This window comes from Solea senegalensis, linkage group LG20, assembly GCF_019176455.1.
Source record: "Solea senegalensis isolate Sse05_10M linkage group LG20, IFAPA_SoseM_1, whole genome shotgun sequence".
Classification (NCBI taxonomy): domain Eukaryota; kingdom Metazoa; phylum Chordata; class Actinopteri; order Pleuronectiformes; family Soleidae; genus Solea; species Solea senegalensis.
Window position 1 is genome coordinate 737356 of NC_058039.1, and position 24649 is coordinate 762004.

The following is a 24649-nucleotide window of genomic DNA, read 5'->3' on the forward strand; positions in this document are numbered from 1 at the left end:
TTAAGTGAAGAGGAAATCCTGGCAGAGTAAGACCTCTTCCTTTTATATCCCCTCTAATATCACTGTAGCGAGGCGTATTTGCCCCCTGCTGATGAGATGAGGTAATAACACCACCAGCAGGTGAAGTGATAAAATCTGCATTTAAACACACACATGCACACAATGACTTATAAAGGCTTAATGCAAAAGCCCAAAGATCAACTCATGAGCCAATTTATTACATTGGTTGTGACAAAGGAGAAAAGTATGTATAAAAATAATGAAAATAAGGCTAACACAGTCAAATCCCATGTTTCCACTGAACAAAGTTCAAACTTGAGACACACTAAAAACCACTTTGTATGTACACAATCACATGACCTGTTGTCTTCAAACATGACACTGACAATGTTAAAAATCATGTCATCAAACCGTAGAAAAAAAGAGCACCATACATCACATACAGACTTTCTTGAATGTCTTTGCACTCCCACTGTGAAGAGGATTTTACAAAAGTTCCACTGTTACGTGTGTTAGGAGTTCGCGATCACGGTTATCCCAAAGTCGGCTCCCGATTCTGGGCAGGCCTCCGTCCGAGCCAGCCTGCTCTGCTCCAGGGCGATGGCCTCGGCCGAGTGCTTGCATTTCTCCGATCCACACTGGCACGTGAAGTATTTGCTCTTTATGTCCCAAAACCGATCGCCATAGTCGAACCTAAGGAAACACACGCGGCGTTTGTTATAAAATGTACCTTATGCCGGTAAAATCTTCAAATAAAACAACTAAACCCCCCTCTTCTACACAGAACTCCGCCCAATGCCTACATTTTGAAAAATCGCAAAGAAGGTCTCGAGAGTTGAGTGAGTGGAGGAGGAGTTTGAGTAGAGAGAGTTGCACCTGGATCAGTAAATAACTAGTTTAACTAGATACACACTGAAAAAAGGAATCTGAAACCGTTTTGAAACCCTCGAGATATCATAGGCAACTAAGCAGGCATCTAATGGACCATACCATTAGTGTCCACTCACAGGTGCCATGAGTTTCCATGGAATATCATATTCTATTGAAGAGGAGCTCAAACTAGTGATTAACTCCTCAAGAAAATTAGAAAATCAAGTGAGAAACAGAAGCTCAGGGTGTAAAATCTAACACCAACTGTTGCAGCTGAATATTTACAAGTCTGCTGGAAATGTCTGAAAAATGAATATAATTTCATTAAATGGGCAAAGTTGCCTCTGAGTGACTATTGAATATTTTTAGTTTTTAACAGGAAGACTACATGCACTCTTTAGATTATATGGACTATGACTATGGTCCAGATTAATACGACTAAAACAAACCTGTATATCATTCAGGTACACTGGGCCTGCGTATGAGTGACATCACCCAGGTACTGTGACACAAACCAAACTCAATTATTTTTATTAATTCATCACCGAAGTGTATCAGTTCATTGTGATTAATCACTGAAAGAAGAAGAAGAAGAAGAAGAAGAAGACGGTGATGACAAACACGGGCGTCTCACCCCAGCTCTTGTCCGTTGAGAATGTCTCTTGAGCTGAAGAAGGCGATGCGGGGGAATCTCAGGTCCTGGTGCAGCATGAACACGCGCACCGGGATGAGGTTGGGGTCGCACAGGTGGTTGATGAAGCGACTGATGTTGCCGTAGTAACGGGCATCGATGCAATACACCTCGCCGTCCTGCACAGGAGGAGATACACATGCACACAATAAAATCTAATCTAAAAGACTAAAGTGCACAACATTTAGGAGGCTTTTGTGCAGTTAAATCTACCCCAATGTCACACTGAGAGAGAGGAGGGAGGGAGTGAGGGAGTGAAGGGGCGTGGTCTGGTAGTGAAGCTGTGTGAGGAGGTGCTCTGTGCTAGAGATCATGTATAAATCATTTTAATACTTTACACTAAAAAATAACTTTACTACATTTTTAGTTTTGGAAAGATTAGTTTTTTATGTCCAATACATTTGTTTCAGTCATATCTAAATATTAAATTAAATTAAATTAAATTAAATTAAATTAAATTAAATTAAATTAAATTAAATTAAATTAAATTAAATTAAATTAAATTAAATTAAATTGATTGGGGGGGGTGCAAGTGGCCCCGCAAGTGGCCCCCCAAGTTTCCCAGCATGCTTTGCAATATGCTGCAGATCAGTTGAGTAATTTTGAATGCTCCCAGCTGGTCTGGAGCAGGCTAACTGCACAGAATAAATCCCCATGGTAACCGGGCTGGATCACAGACATATCAAGGATGAATCCCTCATCTTGTTTTGGTTCAACGTTCCTGGCTACAGATGAAACATCTGCCGCTGTTGAGGCGTAAATTGAAAACAGACTCACCTTGTTGTCCAGGTCAAACAGGTAAGAGTCATCTTCTCTGACGTCGGCCTCTGCATCAGAGATTAGCTCTCCAACATACCTGCGTGGAGCAGGGAGTGACCGTTAACTTTCAGCCTCCGACGTTTCATATAAAAGCAGCAGGTTGTGTCGTGTCTTACTCGCAGATGAAGCTTCCCTGGGGAATGTCCTGCAGAGCCCGGACGCCCCAGCCCATCTTCTCTGTCCTGTACAGCTGAAGACGAACTCTGTGGCCAGAAAAGGACGTAAGCGGTTCACATTGTGACACAACGCTTTAGGGCTGCAACTAAAGATTATTTTTTAGAAAGGATTAATGTTCTCAAACACCCTGCTTTTGTCCACAATTTCACTATTTCTTTGAAAAACATTCAATATAGATTTATCAAAATAGCTTGGCAACCACTCTATACGATGTTAGAGAATTGGGACTGTAGGAACTATTTTAAATCCTACAGGCTGATGTTGTACATCCAGTATTTTACACACATCCCCTTCAATATCGTTTAATAAGGGTTTACGTCACATGAGGGAGATGAACTTTCAGAGTCTTACTTGATGCCTGCCTGTACCACCCTGTTCTTGCATGTTCGATAGCAGGAACAGGCCACGTTACATTCAAATATTAGTGGAGGTTCAATTTTGTTGAACTCCTGGAGCAGCCGCTGATCCTGGAAACAAAAAAACAAAACAAAAAAAAAGCACAACTAATTATGTTACCAGTGAATTTTTGTCACTAACTAAAACTAAACAGTTACTGATAGAAAGATCCAGGTGGTTAAAGTTACAGGTGATGATCGAAATCAATGCATTTGTCTCGTTTTTATTGCATTTCATCAATTATAATTGAATTGTTCTGGTCTTACATTACCGACATGAGAACATCATAAATAATTCATTAATAATAAATGTTCCCCTCTGCTGTCTGAGGCCAAAGACAGAAACTCTGCCAGGGTTAAAGAATCCAGGTCAGTATTGAAATGAAGAGTTTCTGTAGGTTTTCAGACACCATCTCTATTTACTAAAATTTATATTTATTTTATTTACCTTGTCATACCAGCATCGGATGCTGAGCTGCCCACAGAGGCAGTTACTGGATGAGCAGTCATCAGTGCAGCTGCAGTGCTAAAGAAACGACCATTCAGTGAATAATACGTACTTTTTTTTACTGCAGATAATATAGCAGTCAAAAGAAAATATGATGGACTTCCTACCTGTAAGTGTGTAATGTTGCGGTCTATGTTCATGGCTGAAGTTTCACAGTTCTCTGAAACATATTTGTAGTCTGAAGGACAGCCCTCGTCGTCAACTGCATTCACACAGGGAATCGGAACGTTCTCGTAGCCTTGTGCAACATCGCTGGAACAGAAAGCGGAGAGCGATCAGAAGCCTTGTTTACACTCAAATTAGCAGGGATATCCAGGATTTCTGCACCTGGACGAACCCATTACCAATGTCAGTGGCTGTTCTGCCTCGTGGTGTTCTTTCACCACTGCTTCACCTGTGTATAAAATGTAATGTCCACAAACCAAAATCATTTAGTTTTAATGATTTCTTTGTTATATGGTGCAAAAAAAAACCATTCACATTTAAGAAGCTGAAAAATGTCTCAAGCTGATCAAATCTGGATCTGTTGATATAATAGTCGATAAAAAATAGTTGCAGCCACGATTACCACTGCAAACCATTAAGCAGACAACGAAAAAGTGACCATATTCACCCAGGTTTTTCATTCCAACTGAAGCTGATAAAATCTCATGTGTATGTCATTCGATCCGGAAGTGAATGCTGAATAAACACATTTTCAAACCTGCAATTCAATTGTTTTTTGACCAGTGGGAATGAGGTATGAGAGAAAAACACCAGAAAATTGGCAGGAAACAAGAGAAAGAAACAAATCTGGTTATGTGGGAGGCAACTATATTTAAATAAAAAGTCTACAAAACAAAACAAACTACCTGCAGATGATTCTTTCAGTGCGAAGCATGCGATTGGTTATTCCCCTCCGCAGCTTTCTGTTGATCTGTAGTGCAACCCACACGGGCGTATCAACCCGTGCAAGTGAGAGAGGGGTGTCTCCCTCCCTGTTCATGATGTCGATATCTGCACCTCTGGAGAGAAACAACCTGCAGAGAAACATCCTGTCAACACACTCGCACACAGGTGTGTTCTGAATTCATGGGACGACGGTGTGTGTGTGTGGAACAGACATTTGTTGATATTTAATAGCCTCACAGTCACAGATTATGTTTGCATTTTAGAAACATGACACCTGTAAAAGTATATCAAATTATCTACAGGTGGTTCAAGTCTGTTATACACACATGGTTGTACTGATACCCGTTTGACAAAAACACAATGACTGCCAGCAGGCGATCGGCATTAACTCACGTGATACATTCCAAGTATCCCTCTCTGGCGGCGATATGGAGCGGCGTGTCCCCGTGCATGTTAACTGAGGCGAGGGAACAGCCAGAGTTCAACACCAGCTCGGCTATATCTACGTTGCCTGCATACGCCGCCCAGTGGAGACATACATTTAGCTCCTGAAGGAAAAAAACACAATGACTTAGTCTAAGTCTAAGTTTAAAAAACAGGGGGCTGTTAAAAGCACCTAACTTGAAATATTTACATATTTTACAATTTTACATATGAGCTGCACCCATAGAACCATTCTATCTCTACCACTGTGTGTTTTAAGACAGCTGAGATTCTACCCACTGATGGACTATGCTTTCAACAGTTTTTCCAACATACAGTACTGTGCAAAATTTTAGGCAGTTGTGAAAAAATGTTGTAAACAAAGAATGCTTTCAGAAATATTAATAATGATTATTTATGTTTGTAAATTTACAAAATGCAAAGTGAGCGAACAAAAGAAAAATCTAAATCAAATCAATATTTGGTGTTTCTACCTTTTGCCTTCAAACCAGCATCAATTCTTATAGGTGCACTTGCACAAAGTCATGGATTTTGTAGGATTATAGTCAGGTGTATGATCAAACAATTATACCAGACAGGTGCTAATGATCATCAATGTCACACGTAGGTTGGAACACCGTCATAAACTTATATAAACACCCAAAATCAGGGAGAATCCTTTGACCCATAAGGACAGCTTTTCATGTTTCCAACAGCAGCTGTGCTGAAAATGTGACGTAGCAAACCACAGCTGGAATTAAAGCTGCACGATATAAAGCTCCACTGTGCATGAGCGAATGACATGCATGTTCGGAGTGAGGAAGGGGCGGAGTCAGTCGTTGCTGTCATGAATAAATTTGAGTAAAGTCATGAAAGCGTACAGTTGTCGTCGTAGTTATTGAGCTAACATTTCAGTCCCGTCTTCAAGTTTGCAAAGCATTCCAGCCCCAGCTGGAACTGTTAGACGCTCAACACATTTCTTAGTATCGATTGAAGGTCCAGAGTGTACGTTTCTTTCCTTCATACCTTATCTTTGATAGTAACATCAGCTCCTCTGTTCAGCAGTGCTTTGATCACGTCAACATGTTTGTGCTCTGCTGCCCAGATGATGGGCGTCCAGCCACCGTTATCCTGGAACCAGCAAAGAAGAAATCTAAATGAGGTCAGTGCAGATGAGCGCGCTTCAATGATAACACATTGAAACACTGTTAGACATACAGTAGATCATTCAAATTTGTGTTAATTGTAATTCAGCTGCCATCATTTAGCCTGTGCCATAGTCCATTTACCATATACCACTGCACTTTCCCCTGCTTTTTTCTTACATATTACAATAACCCTGACAAATACATACATCATATTTTTTCTTTTTTCTAACATAATAATAATAGTATTTTTATACATACTTTTCTAGTATTTGTCACATGTCTACCTCTGACCCTTCTGCTGCTGTAGCAAGTGAATTTCCCCATTGCGGGATCAATAAAATCTGATCCAATCTAATCCTAATCTAATAAGAATAAAAATAGTGTAGTAGCTATCTGTGAGGTGTGAACAAATATTTCAGAGCATTCCTCTTCTCTTCTTCTGCTTCAATGCTGTGACTACACAATAATTATAATCTCAATATGATGCAGAAAAGATCATGCATCACAAAAAAGACAACCGGCTACTTAAGGACTTCAAAAAGTGACATTCTGTGTTTACTTTTACCTGTGCATTCACATCGACCTGCCCCGTCTCCAGAAGCATTTTTAGGATTTCTAAGTTGCCCAGCTTGGCTGCGTGATGGAGGCCCGTATATCCATCCTCCTCCTGGTGAATCCATGTAAACGACCACAGGAATACACGTCAGCCAAGCCTCAACATGTTCACTTTCTTGTTATACGATTTCATGCACTGATGGACACACTCACAACATGGTAGACCGAGGCGCCATTCTGGATCAGGTAGCGAGCAACCTCAATGTGATTATTGATGATTGCTTCTATCAGAGGTGTTCTCAGGTCTTTGTCCTGGGCATCCACATGAGCGCCTGCCTGTAGGTAACAAAACATTAAGAGTTCTTCAATCTAAGGCACAAGACTTTAATTTAATTTAATTTAATTTAATTTAATTTAATTTAATTTAATTTAATTTAATTTAATTTAATTTAATTTAATTTAATAATTATTATATTACGTATCTCTACTGGGATCAAAAGAATTATAATATTGACAACATTGATTACAGTCATCTCCCTTCATCTGGGAGATTTTCTTTCAAGGTATTTGACAGAAATTAGGGCCAATTAGTAGTTTCAGAGTTTCAAAACAAAAGTCATTGGCTTGATAAGAGTGATTTATAATGCTCATCTGAACATTTGCTTTGTTTTGAAAAACAAATATCTTTAGTTCATTTTCACCCTTGTGGATTTATGAAGTCTATTTTTCTCCCATAACACAGCGATTTTGTGGGTGACCCAGTGCAGGACTCGACTGAACAGACTTGGTCTCACCTGAACCAGCATGTAGCAGATTTCGAGGAGACCTCTTTGAGCAGCAGCGTGTAGAGCAGAGCGCCTGTTCTGAGAGTCAGGCTGGTATGTTGGATCTATGCCCTCCACTGACACATACACACAAAGCACAGTCATCACACACAAAGTTATCATGGGCTTAGCAGCCATGAGAACTGTGGAAACAGCTCTGAATACTCAACATTTACAAAGTGGTATACGCTCAGGCCCAGGCAGTGTCAATAAAATCATCATAATAAATTGTGTAAGGAGACAATGCTCATTTTAGTCAGAGGAGATGTAAAGTACAGTCCACTCACTTAGCATCAGCAGGACTCTCTGCACCTCTCCTTGCTTAGCAGCAGGGTACAGCTGGCGAGGGTGGAATCTAAGTTTCTTCCTCCTGACAAATCAAAAACAACATTTCCTTTGTAGTCAAAGATTGTTCGTATTCCTCCTTTGAGCAAACATGTGGTCAGCTGTCTATTTGTCTATCACACTATAGACTATTACACTACAATGACTGAAACAAGTATGTAAGTGTTTGTAAAGCAAAAGCAGAGATTCTCATCTTCACACATTATGTTAGAAACTAAAATTATAAATGAGTAAAGAATTATGGAGTGAAAACTATTTATATCCAGTCTTCCAGTGTCTAATAGTTCGCATAGTTAGTGGCTTTATCAGTACTTTAAATAGTAAATGGTTTGTATTTATATAGCGCTTTTCTAGTCTTGATGAGTTTTGCCATTCATTCATTCACTCACTCACACGTTCATACAGCGCATCTATGTGCAGCACATTTTCTATCACTCATCTTTTATACCCACTCACACACAGCCGTGGGGTTCAGTGTCTTGCCCAAGGACACATCGGCATGTAAACTAGCAGAGCCAGGAATCAAACCCACAACCTTCGAGTTGAAAGACGTTCTACCAGTGAGCTACCGTTGTTTACAGTTCATTCATAAGTAACACCACTGCCTTTGGTTAGATGGCCACCTGAGACGTCTTTGTACTGAAAATGTGTCTTATTTTGACGCAAAAGACACTATATTTCATATTCCTAAAGATGAGGAAAAGTAGAGAAGAGGAACGGGGGGAGCAGACTCCTGCTGTGAGGCTGCAGTGTCACTGATAGAGAAGGAGGAAGTCACAGAGCAGGACTGTAGCTGAACTGTAGCTCTGTGTTTTTGTACAGTCTCTCATTAAACTATGAGCAAAGTTTGTTGAGCAGGAGGTTTGGTAGAGTTGCATTTATGTTAATATTCTGTACAAACCATTGGTCAGCACTAAAGCCTTGAAACCTAAACCTTAAACACTTTTTTCAATCATTCAATTTGGCAAGGTGATTAGTAACACATGTTCCTGTTCGGTGGTCAGAAGATATTTTATATCACTTTACAGACTTTAATCTAAACTCCCACCTCTCTGTGTCCTGTGTCAGAATGGCCTTCTGCAGCGCCGTCCTGCTGGGCCCAGGTGGAAACGCACTGGGGCTGATGGGTTTCCCATTTGGCATACAGAGAGAGGGCCCCACACTGTCCACTCCTTCCTCAGCTGGGGGGACAGTAGCTGCGGTCGATGCTGAGGCTACAGGCTGTGGTGGCTGTTGCTCCGCTGTCAGTGTTATCAAGCCGTGACTGCGCATGCGAGCACTAGAAGAGGAAACGAAGCAGAGATAAAATAAGATAAGATAGTCCTTTATTTGTCCCGCAGTGGGGAAATTTACATTGTTACAGCAGCAAGACAGTAAAGATAAAGATAATAAATAATAAATATGCATTACCAATAAACAAAATGACAACATAAGAAGATATTAACACTTAGTACTACTATAAACAACTTGAGCAAATGAAATTTTATACACAATAAAGGAGTCATATCAGCCAGTTCTTCTCACACTTCATCGAATCCTACCTGACAGGTTTTTCGGGCATTTTTCCGTCCTTCACCCCCCCTGTGGACGCTGTGAGCGAGGGTCCTGAGGGGGCAGACGGGGGTAGGGATGGAGTCGTGGTGGAGGAGGCCGACATGGAGACGACGGTGGTCGCGGAGGACGTAGCCGAGCGGAGGAGGGGGATGGTGATCTCCTGGGCCTCTGAGGCATCTTCACCACAGTGAGGACAGAAAAGCATGCCACCGCCGTTTGCCCTGCTGCGCCCGCCATTTAGCACGGTCACACAACCTCTGTGGAAGCGGTGAGCGATGCGCTGGTCTGGGCAGCACTCAAGAAATGTGCCCTGAGAGAGGAAAGCATTTAAGATGTGAAGGAAAAAGTGGAGATAGAGACAGAAAGAAGAAGACATGAAACGCAGGATATCAGAAAGTGGAGAATTAGAGGGAGGAAGAAAATGAAGGAGAGAGACGGGATCAAAGCATTAAAACTAGGACTGGGCAATATGGGAAAAGCATGTTGTTGTTGTTTTTTACATAATATCAATATACTGAATATGAAAAAAAACTGGGAAACGTGGGTTATAAATAGTATGTGGATATATGTGATTCAGAGGGATATAGACTTGTATCCCTGGACTCATTAAAGGTTTTCTTTTGAGATGTATGTTTTTCAAAGAGAGTGATAATACACTGTAAATATCTACTCTTCATGATCTGTACTACACGATCTTAAAATACACTTTTAACCTTTCATTTCAGATAACACCTGCTTTATTTCTTTGGCTTTTTAATGTTAAACAAAACAATATTGTGTGTGTGTAAGAGACAATGAAAATGACTGTAAATATGGTCAAATTCTACAACAGAAGAAATAGAGTATAAGGGCAGCACTGATAGTGAGGGAGCAATGGAAATGATTACAACGCCGTAAACAAGCACCAAAGCTTGTCTTTCAAAAAAGGTCTCAAGAGTCTTGTGACATGATCCAGTATATAAGGATAGCACTACTACATGCAGTACTGAATAACACCCAATGCTAAATTGGCATTTTGGTAAGAGATTGCAGTGCCTCTTTTTTTTAAACAGTGACTTTTTAAAACTTTATTAAAAAATAACTGGGATTCCATGTATTTTTTAATCAATATATAACATATTGTGTATTTCACAAACGTAATCATTATAATAAATACGATGATTATCAATGCAACAGCCTTTAAAACCAGGAAAGGTCATCACAGATACCATATAACTTGTCTCATGTCACAATATTGAGCCATGGCGGCTGACGGGTAGGGCCGGTTGTCTTTCAACTGGAAGGTTGTGGGTTCAATTTCATTTGGTACTAACAAGTAACAGAGATATTTAAAGCAAATGTAGTAGAGTAAACCCACACAATTTATTTAGGAAATGCAGTGGAGTAAAAGTAAAAGCTGCTAGGAATACAAATAGCTAAGCAAAGTAATGTACAGTAACAAAGTATTTGTACTTTGTTACATTACAACACTAGTGGTTTGCCTAAAATGAAGAGCACAGCAGCCATAGCAACAGGAAAGGCCACGTCCACAAGAACTACAGAAGAGGACCTGGCAGGTGGTCTGACCTGACCAGTTTGGGGACAGATTGCCAAAGCAGTCTGCAGGTGGTTGAACCTCTTACCACAATGCAGAAGTATCCACATCCAGGACAGCAGTGGTGTTTGACCATGTGTGAACGATGGACTTCACAAAGCACCATGAGGGTCACACGACTGGACGGACGCATGGTCTCCGCTTTAATGGTCTGACTGGTACAAGCCCTCAGCTGTAAACAGAGCAAGAGAGGAAACATTATACAGATTCTCAACAGCAGATCATTTATTACACTTGAGTGCTGCTATTCAAAGCCACACAGGCTATAATGATTAACCTACAACAGGGCAATAATGAGGCTAATAACTCTATAAAATCATAAAATTCATGCCTGAAAGTGTTAGTGTACAGACTGTTTACATCTCACTGCCTTCTGCCATATTTGCACAGATTATTCATTGATTAGTTTTAATCTCTGAATGTTTATTTCAAATTGTTATTACATTTCATGACATTGTTATCCCACCCCCTCAATATAATGACGATAAAGCTACACTGCTATTACTAATGTCACACATAACTACCATCAAAGGCCATTTTAGGGCATGTCCATTTTTTACTGGTTTCAAGGTTTATATACCTTTTCTAAGCTCAGATGGGTTTTTTCGCACCTTACATTTGTGATACATATATTTATACATTTATATTTGCTATATTTATTAATACACATACATACAAAATGATTATTTCACCTTTTAATCACATTAAAACTATAAAACTATGCTATAAGCACCTAAACTTGTGTTCCGCAAGAGCACGAGGATAAGAAATTAAAGGAAAGCGTTTCCAGTTCAAAATACGTCATGTGAGTGAGAGGACTCACAGACAAAGTCACTTTCATTACTCCATCTAATAAGTTAACTATTCAACTAGATAGTCATGTCAAAACATTTCCATAACGCCCATATGAACCCTGGAGTTTTTTTACTGACATTTAAGTAGTTTAGTTCAAGAGATCAACTTCAATGCTGCGAAGTAGTAAACTGCACATCGTTAAATAAAGGTAATAAAGGTCACCCATCAATGAAAAATGATGTAATATAATCTCAGAGGAGACATTTTAGAAGTTGCAATGTTAGTAAATAAAGCCGTATAAGACTTATATTACTGACAAACCCTTCTTTTCTTTAAGGAGTTGATATACTACACCCTGTAATGCATTATTAGAACAACATAAGTAACAATGGAAGAAGACTGGTCTGTCAGAGGTTCCTCTTACAGCGCTGTAATGACCCATATAACAAGACAATGGCTGTAAATGATGAAGGAGCAGTGCAGTCTCCAGGCCCAGTGGGGAAAGGTTGTTGAAATTATTATCTGAAGATAAAATAATGAAGTATAAGTGTAAATCACTTATGTCCTCTAAAAATTAAAATCAGCAACAGCATTTTAGACGAGTTATGTTGTAGGCTATATATGTTTATTACACAGTTGGATAATTATTAAGTCTATTTATAATAGACTTTAGATTGCTTGAAATGGCACAAATGTGTTCACACCTTCATAGTTTAAACGACTGTATTGGACTGATATTGGTATCAGTATCGCTAAAAAGTGAAATTGTGCCATTTCTAGTTGGGTTAGTGCAGCATCTTATTTGAGAAGAGCTCAAAGCAAAGGCAGGACAAACCTCTCCGTTGATGCTCTCAGTGGCCATACACTGTCTGCTGACACGGTGGCTGGTGCTGTCGACGCGAGGAGCCTCCATCCTGCAGCTGCACAGAGGAAGCTCCTCCAGCCGCTCCGTGTCTCCTGCTTCACTGCCTTCTGCAGACAGGGGAGGGAAAACAGCTTTCTCACTGTATTCAAATCAAGTCACATGTACTTACAACAGCTGTAGAACAATTACACAACACAACAGAGACGACAAACAAAGGAAATATAATTCACAGAACATAAATACCACAGTATGAAACATGAATACTGCATCTGCTCTGAAACACAAAATTAAAGAATACATCTTAATATAAAATCAAGATATTAACATTAAATTATAAAACACTGAAAAACAAGGCATTAAAAAAAAACAGTAAACACTGCAAAAGTAAAGTGCCATATGAGAGCAGGGATTCCACATGAGGACCTGCTTATTTAACATGGAAAACCACAGCGACCCAAATCACAATGTATAAATCATGATAAGAGTTTAGTCATAATGCAGCCACTAATTTACACTCATGTCTGTAAAACCTACAGTAACATCAAGCATCAAGATGTTTGGTAAAATGTACACAAGTCTTGATTTAAAAGGTTGGGAAAGTTCTACACATTTGATGAAAAAAAATGTCCCATTGCCCATCTGTGGGTCCCAACCCAGTCTTTGGGAAACACTGTACTACAAACACTGTGACGGTGCTTCGTACATTTACATAGGGGGAGACAATAGTAGTGGTGAGTGAGTCGTCTTTCAACTGGGAGGTTGTGTGTTTGCACAGGCAGCATGTGAATGAGTGAGTGAATGGGTGATATAAAAATTATATTAGTTTGTGGTTAAGATTTTACACCAAATGAAATGAAATACCTTTTATTTGATTAACCCCTGAATAGCCACGCTAGCTGAAACACCTGACAAAAAAGTTTCTTCACTAAAAGATTAAGACTATAAATCAATTGAATAATTGAAAATAAGATACATTATCTACCAATGATGTAATAATTAAAGTTCTAGATTATACTTTATCAACTGCCCAGGAATATCATAGCTGTAGTTATTACTAATTTTATTAAATGGAATAATGTGGCTCTTTGTTTCATACAGTTAACAGACAAATAATGAGATAAAGATACTAAAGGAAGGATACTGAACGTGACGTTCTGTTTGGTGAACAACGTCGTTTTTTTTATAATTACAAACAAGCGTTCTGATTTTCTACCTTCTTAAATACACCATAAACATACCGTGATGGGGAGAGAGGGTTAGACTATCAGCAGCAGCAATGTCCAAAGCATCCAACGGAACCTCTGTGTACTCTGCAGGTGTTTCTGCTGAGGACAGATCAAATGACAAACTCTAAGCGTTACACATGAGAAAACATACACGAAAATTATGATATCCAAATGTTTAATATCAATAAAAAGCAACTCCTTTCGTAGTTTTTAATGTTTCATAGAGGTTCTGTACACTTAGCAGCAACAACTATAGATGTCAGTTAAAAGGTCAGTGGCAGCTTTGTAAATCTTCTTAAATATAGTCCCTCACCTCCTATTGTTTCCACCACATCAGTCGTGTTTCTGTCTTTGTCCTGGTCTGACTGTGGCCATGAAGACTCCTCACTTTCGCCTCTTCTCTGCGTTTCAGATTCTGAACTCTACGAGGCAAAGAATGTGAAATTATGACTGAATATAAACACATGAAGGACTGAAAATGTTTCAAAAAATGCTGAGCAGTTTATCTTAGGAGGTAAGGCATGGATTTAAATGACCATGGCACACACTGTCCTTAGACCACTCTGTCCTTAGACCACTCTGTCCTTAGACCACTCTGTCCTTAGACCCTCACATCAAGTGAGGAAAAACAAAAACCCTTGTACAGGGGAGAAATGGGAGAAACCTTAACGACAGAGGAGGGATCCATCTCCTGGGGCAGAAACAAGTTGGGCAGATAAAAAAAACCATAAAAATTTACAAAGAGTGGAAACCAATACAACCAATACACAGAAAATCGTGTGAATTGTAACCAAAGCGAACAAAAGTGCCAAGAAACACAACAATGCACCCAAAAAAGGAAGGAACTCTGAGAGAACAACAAGAAGGCAAACACAGATGCAAATAAAGCTTTGGCATGAGTGACATCTACTGGTGTAAAATATGTTAAAATGTTTTTAACAATTGTTGAGGCACTTTGCTTGAACGCTTTTTTTCTGAACTGTAATCACAAAACCCAGTTTCCAAACTACACTAACGAGGGAGTCACTGTTATCGACCGTTTGGATCAGAGAGTGAGATTTAGTGTTTTAAAAACTGTGAAAAACTAAACAAATTATGTAAATGTGATGATCAAAGTAGTAAAACTGATAGAATCACTCACATGGTCTGACAAGTCCATTGACGCCTCTTTGTCTTTAGTATGTTGCTTATCTCCTCCTTCACTATCTTCATTCTATAAAAATAGACAAAGAGAAATGAAAATTTAACAATTATAACTTTGAACGTTTGTTGACAGTGGGGAAACTGATGTAAATTTAAGTGTTATACCTTTTCTAAATCTCTAGGGGACAGGCTGGAAACCTGTATTTTGTTGACTGTTTCTTCCTCTGACTTCACCACGCTGCTATTGGTCCTCACTGGAGCAGTCTTAGCAACAGGTTCCACCTTTTTATGGAATAACTCCTGAGTTTTTCAATTAAAACAGAAAAAACACTGGCATTACACAACAAAAACAATCCTTTGTGAAGGGTAATTTACATATACCAGCAAAAACATCCTCATACCCCGGTTTTAGTGTTTTCTGGAACATTTTCAGTCTTCTCAGATGTGCTGTCAGATAAATGATCCAGTTTTCTTCTTTTTACAACTAGAGGAAGAGAAAGCAAAGCAACATAAACCTGTTAATTCACAGCAATGGCATTATTTTTTACACTGATTGATGCTAGTGTACTTTAAGTGAATGTTCTACAGCTACTAACGAGTTTCAGGGTCAGAGGAAGGGCAGGTAGAGGATCCTGAAGGAGTCGCAGATGTAACAGGTGTCTCGACGTGACTTATCTGCAGAAGAAAAACAATAAACGGCTCATGAAAAAACTGCAGCTAAAATACTTGTTTGGTCAAAAAATGTTGACTGGTGTTTACTAAACCTGGAAATTATGTTTTCAAATGACTTGTTTTGTCTACAAACCAAAACTATTCATGATTTCTTTGTTATATGGAGCAAAGAAGCTAGAATAATCAGAAAATTTGTTTTAAATTTGTTTAAATTCTGATGAATTGATTATTTAGTTGACGATTTATTTATTAATCGATTAATTGAATAATCGTTGCAGCCCTGGTTACTCAAGACTCAAAAGACACATCAAAAATGGGCTCACCTGGTGGCTCACCTGTCCTGGTGGTGGCCTGTTCATGGTCTTACGGGCTCTGTGGATCTTGGGTGGGGCAGAGGAAGAGGAGGAAGCAGCTGTAGTCAAGGATGAGGAGGATGAGGGAGCAGAGGGAAAGGCGGATTTACTGCTGCAGGGACCAGAGACACTCATCTTTGCTCTGCCAGGGGACAATGTTGAGGATGTAGAGGGGGAGGAGCACAATGAAGAGGAGGATGTTGATGAAATGGACTTCCCTGCATGACCTGAAACAGGGAGGTAAAAGCAATTACTGAAGATGGTTTGTAAAAGCCTTTAAAATTAAAAGCATAGAGAATATTTCAACTCAGTACTCAGCTTTTGTTAAGTCCAAGGAACTCAATAAAGCAAAGTCTACAGCAGGGGTGTCAAACTCATTTAAGCAATTTGATCTCAAGTGGGCCGGACCAGTAAAATAATGGCATCATAACCGATAAACAACAAGATCTCCAATTTTTTCCCTTTCTTTTACATTTAATGAATGACGTATTATGAGGAACCTGAAGTTTCATGACAAAAATAAGTGCAATTTCAACAATATTATGCAAAGGTTGACCATTTACACATGTGCATAACAATGTACAGATCACGGTGGATCTATAAAGGACAAAACATTTGTTTAAATTTCACATTATTACAGTCAGCTCATAATGTGAAAAACTATATTTGTCACTTGCTCAGCATCTCTGGGAACTCTTTCAAGACTGTTGGAAAACCATTTCAGGTGACTACCTCATGTAGCTCATCAAGAGAATTACAAGAGTATGCAAAGCAGTAAAGCAAATGTGGATATAATCTAGAATGTTAATTGTCATGAAGGGGTGTCCAAACATTTGACTGGTAGTGTATATAGTTTAAAACTATATATACAGTTTTAGATATTACCTTTAAAAACACCAGTTCCCAAAGTACTTTGACAGAGCAAATGCAGACTAAGGTCATAAGTAAGCATAAAAGAAGAGGGAGAATATTGTGAGAGAGTCTCACCTGGAGAAGGTTTGTTTAGGGGTGAGGCAGGTGATGATTTCTCCTCCTGCTCTCCAGTTCTGGAGGCATCCTTACTAGACTCGTGAGATGACGGCATCAATGGCGTGCCACCCTTGTGCTCTGTCTTCTTCTCAAGAGCAACAGTGATGGGGGCTGCATTATCTGTGAAACATTCAGAGCAAAATCCAATCAACGAAAATGGCAGCATAATTGTGTTAATTTGTTAACACAAGGCCCCGTGCTTCAGCTGCATAAAAAACAGTTGAGACATACCCTTTTTGACTTTGCCTTGTCCTGCTAAAGGCTCTGCTGATGTTTCAGAGTCATTCTCTTTAGATTCCTGACAGAAAATATGGAAAACAAATATCTATCTGTACAACAGATACAAAAACATTTTAAAACTAGACATATCCAATAAATAAGATGTTTGATAAGAGAGTAGCACCGTCATATACACATAAATCACAGTAATAGACTGGAAAAGGTTCAGCAAATGCATTTAACGACCAATTCATGGGTCCACATTGACTTTAAATATGATAAATGCATTGGTAAATCACGAATGTTACATGCCTACATTAGAGAGATCAATTGAGCTTTTCTAAAATGTCTCAGTGGTGCCCGATAGTAACTTTACAGGAATTTTGAATCAACAGTTTTTTTTATATTCTATTTCTTTGCATCTATAATCTACAGCTTCAACAATTATCCATTCATACACAAGCAATTCACAAGTAAATCGAGGGCACATTTAGCTCTGTATGCTAGTTAGAATGAAAAGTAAATGAATGCATATAGAAAGCAACAATTGGGTGGCTAAGACAACGCCAGGCGGTGAATGAAAAGTGAACGTAAACACTGAAAAATCTCACACTGCTACCATTAAAACACCAGGCTAATGCTGCTAGCAGTGTAGCATAGCTTGCAACAAAGAGCGCTTCAGACGACTCAGTTAAGATATTTCGGGATGTGACGTAGTTAAGGTTTAATGGCATGGTTTTGCTACATAAGCTGCAGCTTTAGAACGTGACAAAAACAACCCAAGATACCGTTGTGTGTCATTTGTGTTGAAGTGGGCTCTCTACCTTTGTCGTTGCCTCAGGTGCCGACATTTTTCCCGACGAGCGTCGACGTAGATAGCGTGCTTGCGTCATCGCGCGAGCCACGCCCCCTTCAGTGTATACTCGCTGATCGGAAATCAGTACGCGTACAACCGCCTCGCGGTTAAGCGAGCGGAGGCGCGTCACAGCAAAACCGATTCACGGTCAGTTCAGCGGCGGCGAATACGCGATGGTTGGCATTCTTTGTCACGTGACGCGCCTCCTCAGCGTAACAAACCCAAAAAGTAAACAGAGATCGGGCTGGAAGCGATCGAAATTAATGATGAAGAAAAACTGCCTGCTAACCGCATAACACCAGCGACTGCCCTGTTCAACTCATTTTAAAATAAATCTTACGATATTTAGCGAAACGACGAGGGAAGGTGAGTTTCAGCCAAGTTTGACGAGAGCTTTTGTTTGTATGTAGCTAACTAGTAGCTAGGTTGAGTGAAGTGTGGCAGCTGAGCTAGGCCATGAGGAAAAGAAATAATAGTAAATGTGTCGTCGAGTTCACGGCCCACACAGTTCACTTCATAATAATAATAATACCTATTATTCTAGGCTACATCCTTAAAAACACACACTGTTATTGTCGCTGTTCTCTCATCAGCTAACTTTAAAACGTCTCTCCGTGTAAAATGTTTTGGTAGCAATTCATGACGAGTAGTAGTTATAGTAATAGTTAGTAGTATATAACAGTCAGTAATTAGTGTACTATCACTGTTACTTTATTGTATTCTGTACAGTTTTATTATAATTGATATATTCTTTTTGACAGATCTGTAGTACAGCATAAGCACATTCTATCATTATTATTGTGTATGTACTGTGCGCTGTATTACACTATAGTTGTCTTGATGTGTGTGTACACTATATTTATTTATTGGTTTGTAGTTTTTTGTAATTGTTTGTTTGCACACTGTCTAATTCTTTATTTGTGAGATGACATTATTTATCAGGTCAAACAAAAACACAACAGTTATCATCATGTGTGAATTCCTCTGTGAGATGAATAAAGTATCTATCTATCTATCTATCTATCTATCATCGGCTCACTCACACAGCTCAATACGAGGAGTGAGAATCACAGGGTACCTCACAGTATGCAATACATGGTCCACAATACTAATAATATTACAATACAACGATTCTGTGATAATCATGTAGTAATACATCATATCTAACTGTCTTACTGATCAAAACAAAATGTTTGTGAACAGTCAAAAGTGCAGGATTTCTCTGTTTATTCACAACATAAAGAACAAAGGTCATAAAGTCTATGTATTGACTTTATGATACATAGACTCTCCACCATGTGTTCAGCCAGGTAACTTCTACCCAAGTTTCCCTCATTCATTTGAGCAGGAGATGTAAAGTAGTGACACCCAGCAAGTGAAACTGACAGGGACTGTACTTTAGAGTGACTTAATTTATTCATTAAAATATCCATTTGCCCTGGCATATTGATTCTCATATTGCAGGAGGAAGGATGATGATATATTTTGTACCCACCCCTACTTGACAGGAGCATGAAATACCTCATTTCTGTGCTAGATTACCATGGTGTATCTACTGTTGAGCACCCTGCTGTTATTAGCTTCAAAAATGGTCTCAGTGCTTAGATAACCCAAACACCATTTTGCTGCTATGAATAATTTGCGAACTGTAACAATTTGTCGTTGTTATTCAGGAAAGATGGAGATGCTGTGTTTCCGTTTGCCGGGTCATGGGGACAAGACCCTGCAACACATGAATTCACTGAGATCCAGGCAGCACTTCTGTGACATCACCATTGTTGCCAGCAACAACCAGACATTCAGGGGACATAAAGTGGTGCTTGCTGCCTGCTCACCCTTCCTGAGGGATCAGTTCCTCCTCAACCCATCCCCGAAGCTTCAGGTAACAAGGCAGATTTCATCACTCACACTGTCCCAACCGTCAAAGCTTCAGAACCAGTGATTCTCTGTGTGCTTTGTTTCACATTTTGTCAGGTGTCAGCGCTGTACAGCTCCACTGTGGTGTGTGATCTGCTCCTGTCGTGTTACACTGGCATGTTGCAGTTTAACTCCGAGGAGATTGTCAACTACCTAACTGCTGCCAGTTATCTGCAGATGGAACATATAGTGGAGCGCTGCCGAGGAGCTCTGAAGAAGTATGTACAGCTGAAGAACCCCAAGGTCAGTAACCCCAAAGAATGACTTCAAAAGGTTGTCGTCATTTCGGGAAACTATATATAATACTATTGGTCTGCCTTGTCTCTGTATTTTTCTTTCTATGGGTTAGGGTTTGAAACGGTATCCTGTATCTTTGTTCCCAATTTATCCTAACTTTACATAAGTACTTTGTGATTATCTGATACCTCTTTTATTTGCATGTATACACAGTAACACGTATGGAAGTGTTCTTTCAAAAAACAGTCATAGGAGTTGTATTTAAAACCAATTCCAAAGAAACAAAATGGTTGATTTCAAAACAGCCCAAATGATGTACGAAGCAGAAACTAACTGTTACTCAACAGCACACAAAGGTTGTTTCATTTCATCAAAAACAATATGAGAAATAAATTGACCAAAAGTAATAAATAAGAACTAAAACCAATTATCACTGTATTAAGTCATTAAGAAATCAGATTATGAGTCAATTATAAGTAAACGGGAAACATGTGAACATCATTAAATTAAAAGAAACAACATTCTGAAATGATATGTGTTGCAATAGGATGTGGAGGTTGTCTGACTCTGAGATCTGTTTCCTGTTCTGTTGTAATATAAACATGTAGCTTAGGGAGCTAAGTGGAAAGCTTGAAAATTCTGGTTTACGTTTGTTAAATGACATAATATTAAGATAAGGCAGCGCTCGAAAACGTAAACAAAAAATAGAGTTCAGTTTTCATTTAGTTTGAATCAGGTCATTTGTCTGTAATGTTGAAATGTGTACTATTTATTTGATGTCCTTGGATAGTCTTGTCTTTCCTTTTCAATGCCTTTTCACCTTTGACTGAATGAAAATTCATTTAACCTATTACCACAATCTTAGCACTTAGTTGCAGCTCAAAGGTTCTGAGTTGTGTACATACATACTGTATATATGTACAACCTTTATTTAGAATTGTGAAATCACTAAGGGATGAATTTCATTTATAGTGATACTGAGTGAAAGATGCAAAAAGACAAAAGAGGAATAAATGCAATGACAACATAGACAAACAAAGGCTTTAAAATAAACACATCTTATATTATTATTATTATTATATAATAAATATATATATATATATATATATATATACATATACATATACATATAGTGTATATATATATATTATCACAGCAATCTAAAAGTTAGTTGTAAGGGTTTAAATTCATATTTTTCAAGTCCAAAGGGGGGGGGGTGTATTCAATTAAAAATGGTGCCATACATTCTTCCATGAATCAGGTGCACATAAGAGTATGTAAATCTAAATGTGTACATTTCTTCCTCTAGGTGACCACAGAGGAGAGTCCGGCTCAACCAATGATTGTGAGTGGCAGCGTCCGCACTGTTGCATCTCCCCCCGCCAGCCAACCCTCCACTGTGGACCCTCAAAGTGCTGTGGAGAACAACAGTGATATGTCTGCTCAGGACAGCGGTCAGCACCACCATGAAAGTCCTGTGCTTGACGAGCCGTGTATTAAGGTTTGTACGTGTGAATGACGAACACGTGTCGGAAAGCAAAGTGCTATTTTGACTGTTTACAGAACATGGAGTGGTTTTTATAAGAAACACCTCAACTTGAACACAGTGTAATAGAAACAGTAGTGGTGGGCATGAGCAGTAGATTATTAGATCATTTGCTTGCATCAGTTACTTTGACGATTCACAATATTTTAAATTAAGCTGCATTCACTAGCTCACATGCACTGGAGTTTAGAATATTCAAATATATTTCGAATAATACCATTTGAATATTTGAATTTAATAGCATAGAAATGCCCGTCCCTAATTGACAGTTTTTAGTATATATTCCTCAACTATTAGAATGATATAGTTGGCATTACATTTCATTTTAATTGCTATTAAATCTTTAAAAAAAAAATCTGGTATAAATTTTTTGTCAACATTTGATAAAATTGCTAATGAAATGATTCCCTAAAATGTATAATATTGGGGCAGAGGTTATATTATATATATATGTGTGTGTTATATCATTTTTATCTGTGAAACAGTTGCTGTTTGTCTTGACTTTCAGACAGACAGAGAGTATACATGGTGACAGAGATTTTAGTAGTTTCCAGACTAAACTCCAGAGTTGCTGTCTTGTAACTCTGTTACAGGTTCACGCGTCAGATGAGGACGAGTCCAGACCGGAGGATTACGATGTGTTTCGAGTATACGTCTCTGAAGAGGAGCAGATGAGCAGAAGCAGGGAGGAGGAGACAGGAGCTCCCACTGATGGATCTCAGGATGCTGCTTGTTACCCAGAGACGGATGGTGTCGTGTTCGGAGCAGAAGGCGGTGAATATGATGTAGATCTCAGCACTGGTGGACTTTCGGTGGAAGGTCTGCGTGCTTTCAGACGCAGGTGGCCTGATCCTAAAATCGGCCGGGGCAGAGGGAGTGGCAGCAAGGGGAGGGGTTTCAAAAGGAGAAGGTGGGTGTCTTCTCAGGAGAAAAGGCCTCCAGGTATTGCTCACCACCAGGATTTGTGGTACCTGGCAACTCCTGGATTAGGAGGGAGTCTCGGGCTGGACTACAACCAAGATGGGCTCAAGACGGGAAGCTATGTATCAGTTGACCTCCCACGCCTAGACTTCAGTGTGGGTGATGCTCAGGGAGAAAAGGCTTCACCACTGGCAGCTAACACTGTGAACCAGTATTCCTTGGAGGAGTCCAGCTGTGGTGCAGGTGAGGGTAGTTCAGGGTTAAGCGGTGGAGCAAAAGAAGGAGGCGACGAGTCCGTCGCGGTCGTTGGGTCAACTTCAAGCGTAGCGGGGCACGTCATATGTGAGCACTGTGGCATGACTTTCCCCACAGCCCACGCTTTAGCAGTCCACTCCCGCACCATGCACCTGCTGTACACCTGCCCCTGCTGCGGGAAGAACTTCCACAACTCCGTCAACTTCAACCGGCACATGGCTGTGCACCGGGGAGGCGGCAAAACCCACCAGTGTCCACTGTGCTACAAGACTTTCACTCAAAAATCCACACTGATCGACCACATGAACCTCCACAGTGGCGAGCGGCCACACCGCTGCGCCTACTGCCATGCCCGCTTTGCCCATAAGCCCGCGCTACGGCGCCACCTGAAGGAGCAACACGGGAAAACCACGGGGCAAAACTCTCTTCACGAGCAGGAGGAGATAGAGAGGGCGAGAGAAGCTGCTGGAAGAATACGAGAGGAAGAACAGGAATGTCTGGTGACTGCACAAGTCTCATAGGTCAAAGCATTCAAAGACAGTAAAGGGTCTCCACTAAACCTCCTCACACGAGTGAGTGCAGGCATGTCAGAAGGTCAGCCTGTGACTGACTCAGCCCTATCACATGAAACATTTTAAATATTGCCATTTAAAGTGGAACAGTGCAGAATTTTTATCCTAATTTAACAGCTTCTTGTCTGTTAGTGGAAACCAGCCTTGCAAGATCAGGACCACTGACCCAGAGTCCTCAGTATCAGGAGGTCCTCGCGAATCCTCGGGTCTCGAGAGAAACACTATTGTTGTACGGCACTACACACTCGCACCCTAGCCAGGTACTGGATATAAGAGCATGGCAGAGATAGTTTTATTTTCGAAAGAAAAGGAGAGAAGGAAACAAGGCCACACACGAGGAAGCATCGGACTGGCTCCTAAAACTGTATTCCTAAATACATAGAGAAAAGCGACCAGACTTGCAAAGTTCTAGCACGCGAGTGATGTTTGTGGATAAAATGAATGCTCTCACAGCAGACCTGTCAAAAAAAGGAAGGTACCGGTCGAGTAATGATGGCTCTGATTCTGGCATAAACAAAAATAAGAATAATAATAGCTTTCAGAAATGATCTGATTATTTCTTCCTGTTGTTTTCTTACAGTGACGTCTCACAATATACTGAGCACTGTGAAAAAAATGTACGTCTATGGAGTAGATTCTATTAAACCGTATGTGCTAACTGTTCACTATGATCACTGAACGCCGTTCAAAGATCAGTGAGTGTAAATAAAAGAAATAATGTACCCTCTGAAGACAAATGAACAAAACTGTTATTAAAAAAAACAAGAAATCATCGGATTTGAACAGACTTTGTGATGTGAATGCAGGAACATTCATCTGGATCTGATGTCATTTAAATGTAACATGGTTCAGTCCCATTTGAAGTTCTCGTGTGTTTATCTCAGATCAGGGTTAATTTTGTCATGTGTATGTAAGATGGTAATATTTAGGAGGTAAAGTTCTATACAGATCTGGATCCAGTGTAGTTTGGTCAGCTGACTTGGTTTTGGGGGCAGATAACATTGACCAGACCATAATAACTACAGGTCAACTGATGTTTTGTTTTCTATGGCCGACGCTGATGTAGATTTTTAGATACCAGTGCAGAATGTGCAAAACAAAGATGTAATTGTTTTAAAATAAACGATACAAAACATGAAACTGAAGAATATTCTACAATTTATATCTGTACTGCTGTGCAACTGTATACAGTATTTCCAATCCAAATAACGTATAAATGTATGAAACAGTGGATCAATTGAGAAATGCA

At 39.7% G+C, this 24649-nt stretch overlaps 2 protein-coding genes across 5 annotated transcripts; one reads left to right on the plus strand and one right to left on the minus strand.

Annotated features, from left to right (window-relative positions):
• Positions 1 to 177: 177 nt before the first annotated feature.
• ehmt2 (euchromatic histone-lysine N-methyltransferase 2) lies at positions 178 to 17956 on the minus strand. 4 transcript variants are annotated; one of them, XM_044053174.1, is made up of 28 exons: positions 17921 to 17956; positions 17109 to 17175; positions 16836 to 16997; positions 15831 to 16075; positions 15420 to 15498; positions 15225 to 15307; positions 14989 to 15123; positions 14822 to 14893; positions 13994 to 14102; positions 13693 to 13779; positions 12425 to 12561; positions 10823 to 10966; positions 9188 to 9510; positions 8695 to 8925; positions 7589 to 7671; positions 7272 to 7378; positions 6691 to 6813; positions 6488 to 6589; positions 5801 to 5905; positions 4745 to 4899; positions 4312 to 4479; positions 3568 to 3712; positions 3401 to 3478; positions 2909 to 3024; positions 2497 to 2583; positions 2339 to 2417; positions 1505 to 1680; positions 178 to 693 (listed from the first exon to the last, which is right to left on the minus strand). In XM_044053174.1, exons 1-28 carry the CDS (start codon positions 17945 to 17947, stop codon positions 513 to 515), a joined length of 3606 nt encoding a protein of 1201 aa, XP_043909109.1. In that variant the 5' UTR covers positions 17948 to 17956; the 3' UTR covers positions 178 to 512. The 4 variants fall into 4 exon arrangements, with proteins under 4 accessions (XP_043909109.1, XP_043909107.1, XP_043909108.1 ...); XM_044053172.1 differs by having other exon boundaries at positions 13693 to 13776; positions 15819 to 16075; XM_044053173.1 differs by having other exon boundaries at positions 12425 to 12558; positions 15819 to 16075.
• Positions 17957 to 18075: 119 nt separating this feature from the next.
• LOC122786514 (zinc finger and BTB domain-containing protein 12-like) lies at positions 18076 to 24540 on the plus strand. The gene is made up of 5 exons (XM_044052878.1): positions 18076 to 18318; positions 19626 to 19834; positions 19927 to 20112; positions 21416 to 21607; positions 22246 to 24540. Exons 2-5 carry the CDS (start codon positions 19631 to 19633, stop codon positions 23347 to 23349), a joined length of 1686 nt encoding a protein of 561 aa, XP_043908813.1. The 5' UTR covers positions 18076 to 18318; positions 19626 to 19630; the 3' UTR covers positions 23350 to 24540.
• Positions 24541 to 24649: the final 109 nt, after the last annotated feature.

Excerpts from the sequence above, each read along its gene's own strand:
- LOC122786514 (XM_044052878.1), top strand. The coding sequence starts at position 19,631 with ATGGAGATGCTGTGTTTCCGTTTGCCGGGTCATGGGGACAAGACCCTG. Across the intron at positions 19,835-19,926 it reads ACCCATCCCCGAAGCTTCAG|GTGTCAGCGCTGTACAGCTC; the intron begins GTAACAAGGCAG and ends ACATTTTGTCAG. Across the intron at positions 20,113-21,415 it reads TACAGCTGAAGAACCCCAAG|GTGACCACAGAGGAGAGTCC; the intron begins GTCAGTAACCCC and ends TTCTTCCTCTAG.
- ehmt2 (XM_044053171.1), bottom strand. The coding sequence starts at position 17,947 with ATGTCGGCACCTGAGGCAACGACAAAG. Across the intron at positions 15,124-15,224 it reads CAGAAAACACTAAAACCGGG|GAGTTATTCCATAAAAAGGT; the intron begins GTATGAGGATGT and ends TGAAAAACTCAG. Across the intron at positions 10,967-12,424 it reads CTGAGAGCATCAACGGAGAG|CTGAGGGCTTGTACCAGTCA; the intron begins GTTTGTCCTGCC and ends CTCTGTTTACAG.